At 48.4% G+C, this 14,905-nt stretch overlaps 1 protein-coding gene across 1 annotated transcript; it reads right to left on the bottom strand.

Annotated features, from left to right (window-relative positions):
- Positions 1-1,358: 1,358 nt before the first annotated feature.
- Positions 1,359-14,434, bottom strand: E2F8 (E2F transcription factor 8). The gene is made up of 13 exons (XM_068148387.1): positions 14,267-14,434; positions 13,147-13,422; positions 12,683-12,839; positions 10,332-10,637; positions 9,107-9,268; positions 7,796-7,933; positions 7,276-7,485; positions 6,343-6,427; positions 5,529-6,054; positions 4,194-4,412; positions 3,305-3,434; positions 2,854-3,170; positions 1,359-2,113 (listed from the first exon to the last, which is right to left on the bottom strand). Exons 1-13 carry the CDS (start codon positions 14,303-14,305, stop codon positions 1,940-1,942), a joined length of 2,739 nt encoding a protein of 912 aa, XP_068004488.1. The 5' UTR covers positions 14,306-14,434; the 3' UTR covers positions 1,359-1,939.
- Between the last annotated feature and the right edge of the window lie 471 nt (positions 14,435-14,905).

Raw genomic sequence — 14,905 nt, 5'->3', positions numbered from 1 at the left:
TTGTAGGATTAAATTGATAGCATGTGGAAGGAAGAGCCATCAATTACCACCTTGAAGAGGAAAATAATTCCTACTGCTGCAGTGAGAATTCATCCATTTTTCAGCTGCTCTTCTCTCCTGCTCATGGAGGAGTGTTTCAGTAGTGATCCTATTCCATCTGATCTATTTTGTACTAAGATTTTGCATTATTAAAGAGCAAACCCAGTTACTGTTAGCTGTTCCAGCTGATTTTTTTCACCTCAGTGTAAGCCTGACTCTTGGGCTTTGCTAGCATGTCTCACCTGGGAAGGCAGACAGGCTGTATGCTCCTTGTCATCTGAGTGGGGCCTGTGTGAGCTGGCTTCATCTGCCTGCCTTCAGCACAGGAGACTCAGCTCTACAGATTCAAATTCAGCTGGGTTAGCTTAACCTGCTTGATAGGAAATTGCAAGGGGACAAACACCAGGTGGAAGCTGACATTGATCTTGGACAGAAAGCAGACACTATCAGTGCAGCCTTGGCAGGGTGTGGCTATGTCCAGGGGAGGTGGGGCTCCCTCCTAAAGGCCAGACCTTGTTCTAGTGCTGCAGTACCTGCACCTGGGATCTCTGTCACAATGGTTAGATGGTTAAAAACCTTGGTCAAATGTTATGCATGCTCTCAGGCTTGAACCCTCTCTTGTATCAGAAAAACCTAGAGAGTGTGTGTAGTGCAGCAAGGACCTGGCTCCCACTTTGAATTCAGTAGAAGAGAAGCAAGAGTGTTTGCTTCCAACCCTAAGATTGTCTGTTTAGAGGCTCACAGGATGCTAGGGGTTGGAAGAGCCCTCAGGAGATCGGAGTCCAACTCCCCAGGGTCATAGAATCCAGCACAGGTCACACAGGAACACATCCAGACAGGGCTGGAAAGTCTCCAGAGGAGACTCCACAACCTCTCTGGGCAGCCTGCTCCAGTGCCCTGTGACCCTCACTGTGTAGAAGTTCCTCCTCATGCTGAGGTGGAACCTCCTGTGCTGGAGTTTATATCCATTGGCTCTTGTCCTATCACTGGGTGCAACTGAGCAGAGCCTGTTCAGCTTGAGCCCCAGCCCCTGTAACAGCTCTGTTCTGTGGCAGCTGGGCTGCACTCCCAGAGTGCTCCAAGGTGCTAAGGCTACTCTGAATTCCACATTTTGCAGCTCTCTTTTCCTCTGATGGGTGTTGGATGTTGCAGAGTTCAGACTGAGTTACTTTTCAATCCCTTCCTGATGAGATGTGATTTTTTTTCCCTTTGCAAAGATGCCAGGGACTGTAGGATGGACTACTTAAGTAATTTAATTTGATCAAGCAACAGTCCAAAAAACAAATGCAACCTTGAGTGTGATGTAAATTTAATCTGAACAAATTTATTTAGAAATACAGTATAAATAATTCTTAACTTATATAAAACTTGATTAGGAAGTCTTTGTCCTTTTTTTTTTAAGGCTTTTTTTGTTGTTGTTTTTTTTTTAACTAACTATACAAAAGAGCATTATGGAACAGAGGAACAAGACATTTTAACTGTGGTCTTTCTTGTTAAGACAGGGAGAAGAGGAAAAAAAAGTATGTACACACTCACAGTACTTTTCTCTTGTGCAAACTCTGCACTGACTGCCAGACTGTACCTTTCTGTACAACTTCAGCTTACTTTGCATAGCAGAAAAGCAACACCAACCCCCCTCCCTAGCTACACAACTCTGTTGCTGTAATACTTCAGGTCAGCCTCTTAGGAAACAACACCACCAACAAAAAGAAATGATTAGGCATGAAAATGTCTTCCTGCAGAGCCAGACTGTAAAGCATTAATGAAGGCTGCTCCAGCACTGAGGTGTTTTCAACAGGCATGCAGAAGGCACGTGGTCCGTCGTCCCACCCGAGGGGCGTGCGGGGTGCTAGCAGTAATTACACCTGCTAACACAGTCAGCGTTTGGCAGGTCCCAGAATTAGTCTTCTGAGACTTCAAGTTTTCGTTGAGGAATATACAGAGGGCCTGGAGAGATTCCAGCAGTGCCCTCTGATTTTGCAGAGAGCGGAGGTTCTGTGTTTGGTCCTCCTGGGGTGCGGAAAAAGCTCTCTGTGACTGGCTGGGGCTCTTGGGCTTCCTTGGGAACAGGAGGCTGAAGAGAAGAAAGAAAATTACTTTCATTTAAGGGGAAGGGGAGGGAAAAAAAAGAAGGGATTTCTCATTTCAGGATGATTGCAAACTCACTTTTTCCCTGGAACTTAAACTTTTTACTGAGAAGGCCTTGAGCAGCTGAGTCTAGCTGGGAGGTGTCCCTGCCCATGGCAGGGAGGTTGGAGTGGATGATCCCTAAGGTCCCTGCCCACCTAAGCCAGTCTATGATCCCTTGATAGATCTATGAAGATCAGCATATGGTTTCTCTAATCCCCTCCAGCTCCTTTAACACCAGGCAGATACTAGGCAACACTTTATTACACAAAACAGAGAAGCTTTCTGGGGAGAAAGATCTTGGTACCTCCTCTCCAATCCCACCCTACTGAAGAGCTCCCATTAAATGCAAGAACTCAGAAGTGGACTGGGAGAGTAATATGACAGAAAAAAATCAAGTCACAACCAGACAATTTGTTCCTGAGTGCCAGATCCGTGCACCAACAGCTGTCTCTTGTCACACTCCACCTGGCTCCTGTTCCACAACTAAGGTACTTCTCCTTCCTTTCTAATCTCATAGTCACACTGGCTAAGGCTGGCCTCCACTGCCAGCTCTTCTGGGGCACTCCTGATTTACAAAGCTCAAGGTGATGTTTATTTCCAGTCTCACCTGCTGTAAAGGAATTGCTGCTCTGTGCTTCCCACTCAACCCACCCCAGGCAACAATTGCAGTGTGTTTTTACTTACCTTCTCTTCTTGTAAGCTCCTGGTCTCTGAGCTGTGGGTAACGTTTTCTGCTTGGGAGGAGGCTGGCACGTGCTGAACAAAAGGGTTTGCAGGAACTTGCACCCCAGCAGGTATTAGTCCTATGTGTTGCAGTGTAAAGTTCAGCACTGAAGAACTTGGGATCTGGGCGGAACTGGCATTGCTTGAACTGAGACAGGAGTTGCCCAGGACAGGTGCAGCAGCTATAGAAGTTGGTGACAGCATGATGTTCAAGGGGGTTATATGAAAAGCAGGAATGTTAACTGCTTTCAGTTCAGATCCTGTCACTGGAATGACACCTGAAACAGAGAAATCCAGTGTGGAGGGGCATTAAAAACTGAGCCTCAAGCTGTTGTGATTTCCTTCCCTCAGCAGGATGAACCTGGCCCACAGTCCCTCAAGTCAGACAACTGTACGGCTGTTTGCTACTCACCAGTGATGGGTGAGCTGTAGGCAGTGTGCTGAACTGGACACACCTCAGCTTTCTCTTTGTCAGCAAAGCCTGCCTTGCTGCCATGGCTGCACTGAGTGAGAGGAATGAGATAACCAGATGGAAAGAATGTCTGAAAAAGAAAGGCAGTGCACCTTTAACCCAGACAGCAACAGAAATTAAGCTCTTCTTTTGCCTCATTTTTAAGCCTCTGTATCCCCAGGATCCTAGAGCCCCTGTCTGCACCACCTTCTGCTGCAGCTGGACAGAACTGACTCTAGTGCACACTCAAGAGAGGAACTGGAGATCCATCTGGGACTAACACATTGCAAATAGACTAAACAAAAGGGAAGTGCTGATACTGAATACTGCTTTTTCCAGAAGGAACATCTGGACCCAGTAATCATCAAGTCACCTCATTCTTGGATTTCCCACCCCCCTAAGACAAATGTTGGAAGTTCTTTTGCATTTCCAAGTTGCACTTCTGTCAGCCGAAGTGCTCTTTGTTCAGGTCCTCCACAGCAGTGTCTGAGCTGCAGAACTTACTGATGTAGAGTCTGCTGTGATTCTGTTGTGAGCCAAAGTATTTGAGACTAAATACACACAAACAAAGGACTGGGGATGTAAAGGATCCCAACATTGCCTTCCTCTATCTAGTGCCAGTTGTGATCTTCATCCCAGTGGAAGTCTGAAAGTCACTTTGTGTCCTCTTATTTATGTACTTGGTGCAGAAACAGAAGTTCTGCAGTCCTACAAAACAAGGTTTTAAAAGCACACAAAAAACTTCCAGCCAAAGGGATTCTGTGGGTGTGTAGCTCATCATAGCTCTGTTTCTTTTGCAAAGGCTGCAGGTGGTGGCAAGATGTGCTGGGTGGTGTGTGACAGGACTTACCTCGTGGGCAGGAATGGCAAATGCTACAGGTATGTCTTGTTTAGCTTTGATTTTGGCCTCCTCTTCTGCATTGTCTTCCCTTTTACACTGGTCATAGCAAGTTGCCTTGTTTTGATCTAGTGTTTCAGGTTTGTTCTGTTTCTCTTCCTGGGAATTGTCCATTTCATGATTCATTTGTGAGCTACTGGAAGGTGACCTTTCATTGGGAATGGATTCTCCCTTCAGAAGAGAAACAAACACAAAAGCAAGCACTCTGAGGCTCAATTCTCAATTACAGCTCTGCAGTATTTGTACATTTTCAGACTCAGGAAGGCAGCTTTGGCCTTTCTCCTCATTCTCAGGTTTGTGCTACAGAAATAATCTTGTCATCCCCTCTGGCTCCTGCACAGCTGGGGGATGTTTGTCACCACAAGATATCACAAGATGCTGGTGAGGTTTCAGGAGTGTTCTGTCAGCACAATTTAAAGCAGCCAAATACATCAGAGAAACAAAAGTATACAGCAGCTGAGTAAAAAGCAATCCAGCCCCACTTTCTCAATATGAATCAAGTGCTCCTGCACCTCCTGCTCTCCTCATGTGCTGTACTTTGGTGACACTGACAATGTAGAACACTGGATGGAAATTGGGTTTTGGGACATTCCCTGTCCAGTGACTTCTCTGTGTCCACTCTCCCTCCTAACACTTCTAAAGCCAAGGCTGAGTGCCAGCTGTTGCATGAAGGTGAGCAACCTGAACCATTCCAGAATCATGGCATCAACTGATGTCAGGTTTTGTTTTGACTAAGATCTGTACTTCTGACACATTTTCTTGGAAGGAATAAATTGGAGGAGGGAGAGAGTGGAACAAGGAGACCAATATGGCCTGCTGCTGGATTCTCAGAGGTGTGCTGCACTGAACGTTCTGCCTGGTGCTTCACAAATACCAGCAAGATTAGGGGATAGTTTATACATGTAAGCAACAAACCCCCAGTTCCCTAAACACCAAACACAACTGGGTGTAATCTTATCCAAAACACCCCCACACCACCAGCACAACTTCAGCTTTGGCCTTTAGCAGTTTCCATACCCACCGGGAGGGTGGGTGTGAAGGACGCAGGATCTGGTGATCCAAATGCCACCAGGACCTATCGATTGATACAGCAAAGGCTCTGCAGGGCTGCAGCACAGATGCTCTGGGAGTACATTAAAGGTTTGCATGGTGACAAGATTGCTCCCCAGGAAGGCTGGTTTAGAATTTCTTTACCATTTTGACAGCACCTAGTAGGCTCCTGACATCACAAGGAGGTGGCAACGTCCCTGAGGTATAAACTGGCACTTACAAAGCAATGTGACTTACCAGCTTACTATCCAGGCTGTCCTCATCCCTTCTGCACCTTTTAATTGAATTCATCTCTTGTCCTGCCTGTGATCTTTTAAGGCACCTCTGTGGTGAAGCTTCTGATCTTGTAGGTGGCCTTTCTTCTTTAGCTGTCAAGGATTTTGTTGGATCATCTGTAGCTATCTGATTGTCCCCTTCCTCAGTGCTGATTTGATTTAATACCTGGGAATTAACACTCTTAATTCCAGTGACATTAGCACACGGTAGAGGCTGCAACATGACACTTGGGCTGTACCTTGTCACAGTGTGGGCTTGGGAAGGCTGCAGATATATTGCATATGAAACACCAGGATGAGGATGAGGTAGAATTACTGGTGAGACTGAAGTGTGGCCTGGGGGACAGACACCCAGTGGCTGTGTGAGAGCTGCCTGCTGACAGGGGGCTGTGCTGCTAGGAGGTTCTGGCCTGGGGACTACCTCAGGCAAGGACAGATGACATTCCAATGCTGGTCTTGACAAGTTCATTTTGTTCTCTTTTTCATTCCTAAAGAGAACCAAAACAAAAGCCACAAGCACCAAACAAATAAACAAGAAGCCTTAACACACTTTAATGCCTTTGTGCAGAAATGACAAATTCTCTTCTGCAGCACAAAGCCTTAACACACACTTGTCATTCTCAACCCACTGAAGAGAAAATAAGTGACAGAAACAGCCTGCAGTGACAGAGCTTACTCTTTTCAGCAGACTGTTGCCCAACTCAAACTGAGCACAGCTTTAGCTTAATGGCCAATGACAACATAAATCTCTCACCTTACTGCTTGTGCAAACTTACTTTGATTGTCCTTCCAGCTGATGTTTAGCAAGTGGTGGGACCTGAGCCATTTTACTTGGGAAAGCTGGTAAATTCTGATCAGTACCTGGTTGGAGGGGGAAACAAAACCAAACCTGTTAGCACATCACATGTAGAAAGTAAATTGTGTCTTGAGGAAGCTGTGTCCTTCACTGTGGCACAGGCATTTAATGAGGACACTATGTCTCTGCTGCAGCCCAGGCTTGATCAATTGGTTTGCAGCTTACATCAAAGAAACTTTAAAGCCTCTGCTCCATTTTTTTCCCTCTACCTAACAAGACCATGAACACTGACAGGAACTTTCTGGCAATTGTATAGAACACAGAACTGCTTCGATAGGAAGATCTAAAGCACAGTGACCACAGCAAGCCTGGGTTAGGGCAGCTCACAGAGAAAGATAACAGCCAGAGAGTCAGCTGTGCTACCCAAGCTCAAGTTGATGGCCAATAGATTCACACAAAGTCAAGACAGTGGCATGCAGTCTTGAACTCAGCATAGTAATTTGCCACTCCTTGTGTAGCTGGTGTGAAAGAAGAGGCTAAAGCTCCCCACGGTGTGCTGAATTTAGTCCAGATCTCAATCAATTTCCATTGCTGCAACTGTGCAAGCCCTGACTGGATGAGGTCCACCAAACTGGGAAGAGCTTCTGCTGCCTGCAGAGCTTGCACACTGAACAGGGATCAGTTTTGTTTTCACCATCAATCTTTGTGAAGCCTCAGATTTACAGCCAGCGTGGATTTTCCCCAGCTTGGCTATTCTTGGTATTTCTTATGCCATGTGTGGTGTCAGGCAGCACACCAACACATCCACATCTCCTAGGAGAAGATGGCAAGCTTCAATATTTACTGCAAGGCTATACCTGAGTTAAAAACAGACTAAGAAAAAGATAGAGAAACCTCTTTTCCAGCTACTCACTTGCACTTCTTTTAACTGGACTGGTGGGAGCAGACTGAACCTTTCTCCTGTCGTCCTCTATGGTTTTCACTAACTTTATTAGGGAAGGATGCCGAGTGAAGTTCTGCTTTCCTCTGGAAGGAAAAAGGTTCTTTGAACACTGCTCTTTGGAAGGGATGCATTCTGAAATGGCTTGGGAACAGGTTGTAGAAGTTGTTTCAAGTTTTGTATCTAAAAGCAGAAAAAAAAAACACCCCACTGTCAATACTTGTATGTCAGATTCAGCAGTTAACAGCAGTTCCTTGAGCCTGGCCTCCAGTGATCCAAGTACCAGCTGCAGCAAAAATGGAAATGCAGGAGTCTCAGCATGAGTCCATCCACCACGGGGACACACTGGTGTGCTGTGTTGTCAAAGGTCAGGGGCACTGATGTGACTGGGAAGGACTTTTTGCTTACTGTCTTTTGGTCAAAAACAATCTAGCAGGGGAAATAAAAAGAAGCAATCCCAATCAGAACAAGAGGAAGTGAGACAGACACCTACCCTGAGTGTTTGGCAAGACTTCTGGTCCTGTCCATTTGAATGCTGGTTTTCTGCCTCTCTCCTCTGTAAGGTGAACTTTCTTGATAAGCTGAAGGCTACTGAGAACATTTGCTATGTCATAAAGTCTCCTAATTTTGGCTGGAAGAAAATGAACAAGTGTCAAATACAGCAGTTCCAGTTTAGATACTAAAACTGCTCCAACACCAGCTTTGGCAGCTAGAAGGAAAAGCCTTTACAAATCTGACATGACTTCTGGGCTGCAGAGTCAATGTCCTGAGGCCAAAGCTTCTGCTACTGAAAATGGGAAGTCCAGCAACTCATGGAACTTGGGACTATGCAGCTTAACTAAGATCATGGTAAAATGTGGAACCTAAAATGCAAACGTGGGTGAACACCTCCAGGGAAGGAGCATCCACAAGCTCCCTGGGCAGCCTCTTCCAGTGTCTCCCCACCCTCACTGGAAGGAATTTCTTCCTAATCTCCAGGTTAAACCTGACCTCTTCAAATCTACCCTCCTAGGGGCTGCTCCCAGAACAGGTATGAGCTCATTGCACCTCCCTGTGTGACAATCAGTGAGTTGGTTGTGAGACAGACATTAGGAACAACCATCAAAACTCTGTTGACACCATGTTCTCTATCACCCTGGTGCAGTGGAAAGGAAATGATGAACTGAAACCAGCAAGGATCAGGTTCTGTTTTGCACAGATACAATTCCACATGAAATTAACTTTTCATGACATTAGCTTTTGACCCCTCAAGAGCAAGCACATTTTTGATTACTGCAGAGACAGAGGCCTAGACCTAGAAGTACCTTTTCATTTGATGGGAGAGGAAGAAGTGAAAGCAGGGTAAAAGAATGAAGAAACCCTTGGCAGTTAGAGCCCTGGGTTTCACTTCCTCTCACGTGCACGTTCTGAACAGGGCTCTGACAGAATTTCTTGAGATTTCCAACAAGTCACAGGAGCAGAACACAGATTTGCATCTTTCTGTGCTGAAATCCTCGACAGATTGCTTGAGGAAAGCTGAATTGTTACCAGTGAACAGCCTTGTGTCATTATGTTGAGAGAGAGGGCTGATGGAGCTTTCCTTCCCTCACGTGGTCACTGGGTAGCCAGGACAAGTGGGTCCCTATTCAAAGCTGCACCAGGTGTGGGTGAGGCCTTGGAGGCTCAGATGTGTTTCTGGCAGGAAAGAGCTGACAGCCTTTTACACGACATCAGCTTGTACTGCAATAGTTCATTTAGCTTCCTCCTGATGTCTCTATTTAGAGCAAGATCAAAAAGCAGACAGCAACAGCAGCACTTTACTTACTTTTAAACTTGCTTTTATCTAAGTCTTCCAACTGCTCTTCCCCAATCAAGATTTTAGCAGCGACGTCAAGGCTCACGATTTGAGGAGTCGATACAAGAAACAGCATCACAAATTTCTGGCTCATCACTCGTAGAGACTTGTCCTTCCTGCTGTTTACTGAGGCTGCAACAGACAGGAGCAAAGAATAAAGCATTCAGTGACACACCAGCTACAAACAGTGGGAAAAAAACCCTGTCAGTAACAATTATTACAAGAACAAACAACATGGCAGCTAGGCAGGGCTAGTGTAGACTCCCAAAATCATGTCTCTGCAGGGCAAGAATCAGGTAATGAGGTGGGTAGCAAGTTTGACTACAAAAAGAGACTGAGATATTTCCCCCCTTACTGTCTTGATAACTTGTACTCTTAAAGATGCTTAGCTGCAGGTTCTAGAATGTATTTAAGAGTCCTTAATTAACATTTCTTTCATGATTCAAACCTAAGTGAAAAAAATTAATTCCTGGAGGAATTGATACTTTTGGAGTCATTAACACTCAGTGGTACCAAATCCTGCAGCTTGGATGGCAGAGGCGTGTTGGCCATGTTCAGCATCATGGAATGGCTCAGGCTGGAAGGGAGCTCAGAGGTTCAAGGAACACCCCCAGGGAGGAGGCATGCACAACCTCCCTGGGCAGCCTATTCCAGAGTCTCACCAGCCTCCTACTGCAGAAATTCTTCCTAAGATCCAGTCTAAACCTCCTTTCCCTCAGCTTCAAACCATTCCCCCTTGTCCTGTCTCAACACCCTTATGAAGAGTCCCTCTGCAGCCTTCCTGTAAGATCCCTTTGGCTATTGGAAGGCAGCTCTGAGGTCCCTTTGGAGTCCTCTCTTCTCCAGGCTGATCACCCCCAGCTCCCTCAGCCTGGCCTCACAGCAGAAGTGTTCATGCCCTTGGATCATCTTTGTGGCCTCCTCTGGACTCGCTCCAGCAGCTCTGTGCTGTCTGACAGTGTCACCTTGCTCTTGCATTGCAAAACCAAAATGAGTGTGCAAGAGCTGAGCAGGTAAGAGAACTGAAAGTGTGCGGAGCGCTTTTTCTCACCCCAAACACCTGTGCTGCCTTTCAGGCAGTAGCCCTTCAGAAAAAGAAGTCCAGTAAATGTTGGGGTTGGGTTTTTTTTTGAAGTTGGTAGCTATTTATCATTACAAACACATCATTATTCTTGGCATGACAGAGGATTGTTACCAGCACGGAATTCCATTCCTGGGAGCTCAACAAAAGACATTTCTGAGTCCCTGGTGGAGCCCAAAGGTTTTGCCATCTCCTCCTTTCGTTCGCCGTCGAGATCAAATTCGTGCTCGTACTCTCTTCTCTTGATCAGCTGAATTTGCTGTGTGTATTTGTTGTTTTCTCCAACCTTCTTCAGAGCCTGCAGGGTTTTGGGGAGGTTGTGTCTCCCGTGCCAGGCGTATCTGTTCTTGGCCAGGCGGCTCACCATGTGCAGGCTCTCCAGCACGTTCACGATGTCGTAGATGCGGCGACGTTCAACCTCTGCAACAACAAAGGAGGAAGGTGAACATCTCTGCTGCAGGAGATGACATCTCTGTTGACAAACACCAGCCTGAAACGTGGGCTGCACAGAGAAGGGATCGCTTCCCTTGATTTCCCCTTCCTCCTAAAGCATCTCTAAGCCATTTTCACCAATGCCTCATTATAAAGGTGGCTGAAAATAACCCTCACAGATCTCACCAATAAGCAAATTAATTCTTGCTTTAGAGCTGGGAGGACTTTTCCATCATTTTAGAGGGTTGATATATTCCGTAAGAAATAAAGCTCACTGTGCCAGGAGAGCCATTTGATGGGCTTCAGCACAGCTTAAAAAATAAATAATTGCATTTTTTATTACTCATTGCATACAGTTTGGAAAGTCAGGGCAGACAACTGCTTGGTAACCTTTTTGGGCCCCCCAGCCCAAGAAGGGCCTCAGATTTAGACTGGATGTTAGGAACGTGCTCTTTAGCATGAGGGTGGTGGAATGCTGCAACAGGTTGCCCAGGGAGGTATGTGAAGCTCCATCCCTGGAGATCTTCAAGGTGAGGCTTGACAAGGCTCTGAGCAACCTGCTGTAGTGGAGCATGTCCCTGCTGACTCTACAACTACCTGAAAGGAGGTTGTAGCCAGGAAGGGGTTGGTCTCTTCTCCCAGGCAACCAGCACCAGAACAAGGGGACACAGTCTCAAGCTGCACCAGGGGAGGTTTAGGCTCGAGGTGAGGAGAAAGTTCTTCACCGAGAGAGTCATTCATCATTGGAATGTGCTGCCCAGGGAGGTGGTGGAGTCCCCATCCCTGGAGGTGTTCAAGAGGGCATTGGATGTGGCACTTGGTGCCATGGTCTAGTCAAGAGGTCTATGGTGACAGGTTGGACTTGATGATCCTCAAGGTCTCTTCCAACCTCAGTGATACTGTGATACTAGATGACCTTTGGAGGTCCCTTCCAACCTACCCCATTCTGTGATTCTGTGATCACTGTTCCAGTCTGCAGAATGCTGTAATTTCATAGCTCTGATTAAATAAACTTCAGCTTAATGCTAGCAACACAGACTCTCAGGAGGTCATTGGTGTGAGACAAAAATAGTGATACACAGTAAGAAAGTTGAGCTATCATGGAGAGCAGAAAGCAAGTTTCTTGCTTTGATGTCATGACTGGACAGGAAGCTGTAGGAGGTATGCTATTTCCTGCCAGAGAGTCCAACCACTAATCTTAGCCATCACCTCCACAGCCACAAAACTGCCAACTGCTTACTCGTGGCACTGTCAATAATTTAGCTGTTTATTCTTCAACATAACTCAGAGTTCACTGAAAAAAAAAAAGCTTCAGGTGGTAAAAAAAAAATAACTTGCTGTAAGAATGAAGAGTGGAAAGCTGGGTTTAAAGAACTTTGAGAGCACACAGTAAGCACTCAGGGTTTGCCAGAACTAACCCAAACGTCTGGATGAAGAGGCTACAGCATAACCAGCAGGCCGAGGGAGGTGATCCTCCCCCTCTACTCAGCCCTGGTGAGACCCCACCTGGAGTACTGTGTCCAGTTCTGGAGCCCCTATTACAAGAGGGATGTGGAGGTGCTGGAAGGTGTCCAGAGAAGGGCCACGAGGATGATCAGAGGGCTGGAGCACCTCTCCTATGAGGACAGACTGAAGGAGTTGGGGCTGTTCAGTCTGCAGAAGAGAAGGCTCCGAGGTGACCTCATTGTGGCCTTCCAGTATTTGAAGGGGGCCTACAGGAAGGCTGGGGAAGGACTTCTCAGGATCTCAGGTAGTGATAGGACTAGGGGGAATGGAATGAAGCTGGAGGTGGGGAGATTCAGGCTAGGTGTGAGGAGGAGGTTCTTCACCATGAGAGTGGTGAAGCCCTGGAATGGGTTGTCCAGGGAGGTGGTCGAGGCCCCATCCCTGGAGGTGTTTAAGCCCAGGCTGGATGAGGCTCTGGCCAGGCTGATCTAGTGTGGGGTGTCCCTGCTCATGGCAGGGGGGTTGGAACTAGATGATCCTTGTGGTCCCTTCCAACCCTGAATGATACTATGATACTATGAACTTACTGAGCTCTTCAGCTACTTCATCAAGGGAAATGTAGTTGCTGTCTGCAGAGCTGGGGTAGTCAGGATACCGAGCCAAGAACTTGTGGCACAGCAAGCCCAGGCTCTTCTCTTTGCGGCTCGGCTGCGCTTTTTCATATTCCTCTCCCAGTAAGTGCTCCTGCATGGGGAGAAGTGAACAAGAGAATGTCAAGAACCCCAGACAGGTATCAGCTTCACTGCAAGCTCTGCCAAAAGCCCAGCGCTGTCCTGTTGTCCTCAACAGCTGGGAAATGAAACCACCAACTCTTCCCTGTTACAACTAAGCAATCTCCTGACTTGTGTTTGGTAAATAGTCCCAAATCAAAACTTTCTAAAGGTGGCAGTATGTTTGTGGGTAGCTTCTGACAGCACACAACCAGCCTTCAGCTAACCTGAAACAAACTTTCTCCTCAAAAGTACATCAAGAAGAGACCTTTACAACAGACCTGTAAACAGTGTTTTGCATGTAGGACCTCACTTGTGTTGACTGACAGCTCCCTTCTCTGTTCTCTGCTCCTAATCTCGGGGCTGGCTGCGCTGATCAGCATTTTCAGGTTTGACGTGGGTGTCCATGGGTCTGCTGGAAGGCCTTCCTTAGGTTTTGTGGGAGTGGTTAGAGGCTGACAGTCCGGCTGTATCTCTGTCAACACCGAGTGTGAGGTAGCTGCTTGTTTCAGAGGAGTTTTCCAGACGTTTTTGTATGGCTCAGAAGAATGATTTTCCTACACAAGAGAAACCGTGATGTTAAAACCCAGCAGCGCCAGAATCCAGTCGCTGCTAATAGTGGAAGTCTGACAGAGCCCTGGAACAGGCTGGCCAGGATGGTTGTGGAGTCTCCTTCTCTGAAGAGATTCCAAACCTGCCTGGACGCTGCGATGCCAGGCAACCTGTGCAGGGTACTCCTGCTTTAGCAGGGCGGTCGGACTGGATGACCTCCAGACGTCCCTTTCTACCCGCACCAGGCTGCGGTTCTGTGAAAGCAGAATTGGGAGCAGTCGCGTTTTGTTTGTGAGCTCCAAGGCAAAGGTTGCAGCTTTACGCTGAGCCTAAGGAACCCCCTCCCTGAAAGCATATCTCTGACCGTGCCTTCGACTGAAGGCCATGCTTCTTTTGGGCTAATTTTCCTTCTTTTCCCTTCTAGGGAAAATACAGCCCGAGTGGAGGGCATCCCGCGGGTGAAGGCTCTAAAGAACGAGTGAAATGTCTTTCGTTAGCGAAAAGGGAAAGGAGAAGGCAAGAAGAAGTTTTGCCGCTTCCAAAATCCGTGGGTTACGGTTGCCAAGTAAAGTTTTCGTTACTTTTGTTAGGGATGGAAATTAAAGCCACGGGAAACGGCGCCCGGCTGCTGGCATCCAACGATTTTTAGCCGCGTTCGTTGAGACCGACAAGATTTCATGCCCGGAGGAATTGCGAAAGGCTGGGAAGGGGCACCCCCGGGACTGTCACCGCACCGGGCCCGGCGGCAGGGACCCTCCGACCCGCCCGCACCGGCAGCAGACGGCGGTCTCGCCGGGTCTCCCGCCGGGTCTCCCACCGGAGTAACGCGAGAGAGAAGCGAGGAATTACCTTGTCGCCCGTGCCCATCTCCCCGCCCGCCTGCTGCATTCTCCCGCCGCCGCGCAGCCTCAGGGGGCGACACCCGCCGCGCCGATCCGCATCGCAGTTCCCGCCGCTTCTGCGGGGCGGGAGGAGGGAAGCTTTAGCGGGGGAAACCGGCGGAGACCCCTCGGGACGGGCCCGCCGGGTGGACAGGCGGCGGCGGCGGTGCCCGCCTTCGGCCGGTTCCCGCCGCCCTCGCTGCCGTCGGGGACGTCCCGTCGCCTCCCGCCTCTGGGCCCGGCCCGCGCGCGCCCGGCGGCCCGCGCCCAACGGCCCAGCCCCGTCTCGCCCCGCGCCGCACCGGCCGCCGAACGGGGGTACAGCCTCTGCTCATTGGCCGCCAGCAGCGGGCGGGGCCCTTCCGGGATCCGGTTTAAATAGTTGGCGCCAGCGCCGCGCCCAGAAAGCTACCTCCCTCTGCTGTCGCTCTGGTGCCCACCCGCTTGCCCACCCCACGACGCGAGGAGAGCCGGAACGGACCGGGACTGGTACCACTATCCCATTCCCGCCCGGTCCCGCCGCGCGGCCGCTCCCGGGGCCGATTTGAATTCAACCCGCTGAGCCGCCGAGGGCAGGGGGAAGCGGCTCAGCCAATCAGCTCGCGGG

This window comes from Melanerpes formicivorus, unplaced genomic scaffold (assembly GCF_026170545.1).
Source record: "Melanerpes formicivorus ecotype bairdi unplaced genomic scaffold, bMelFor1.0.p_v2 SCAF_16, whole genome shotgun sequence".
NCBI lineage: Eukaryota > Metazoa > Chordata > Aves > Piciformes > Picidae > Melanerpes > Melanerpes formicivorus.
This window is presented reverse-complemented; position numbering and strand designations above follow the sequence as displayed.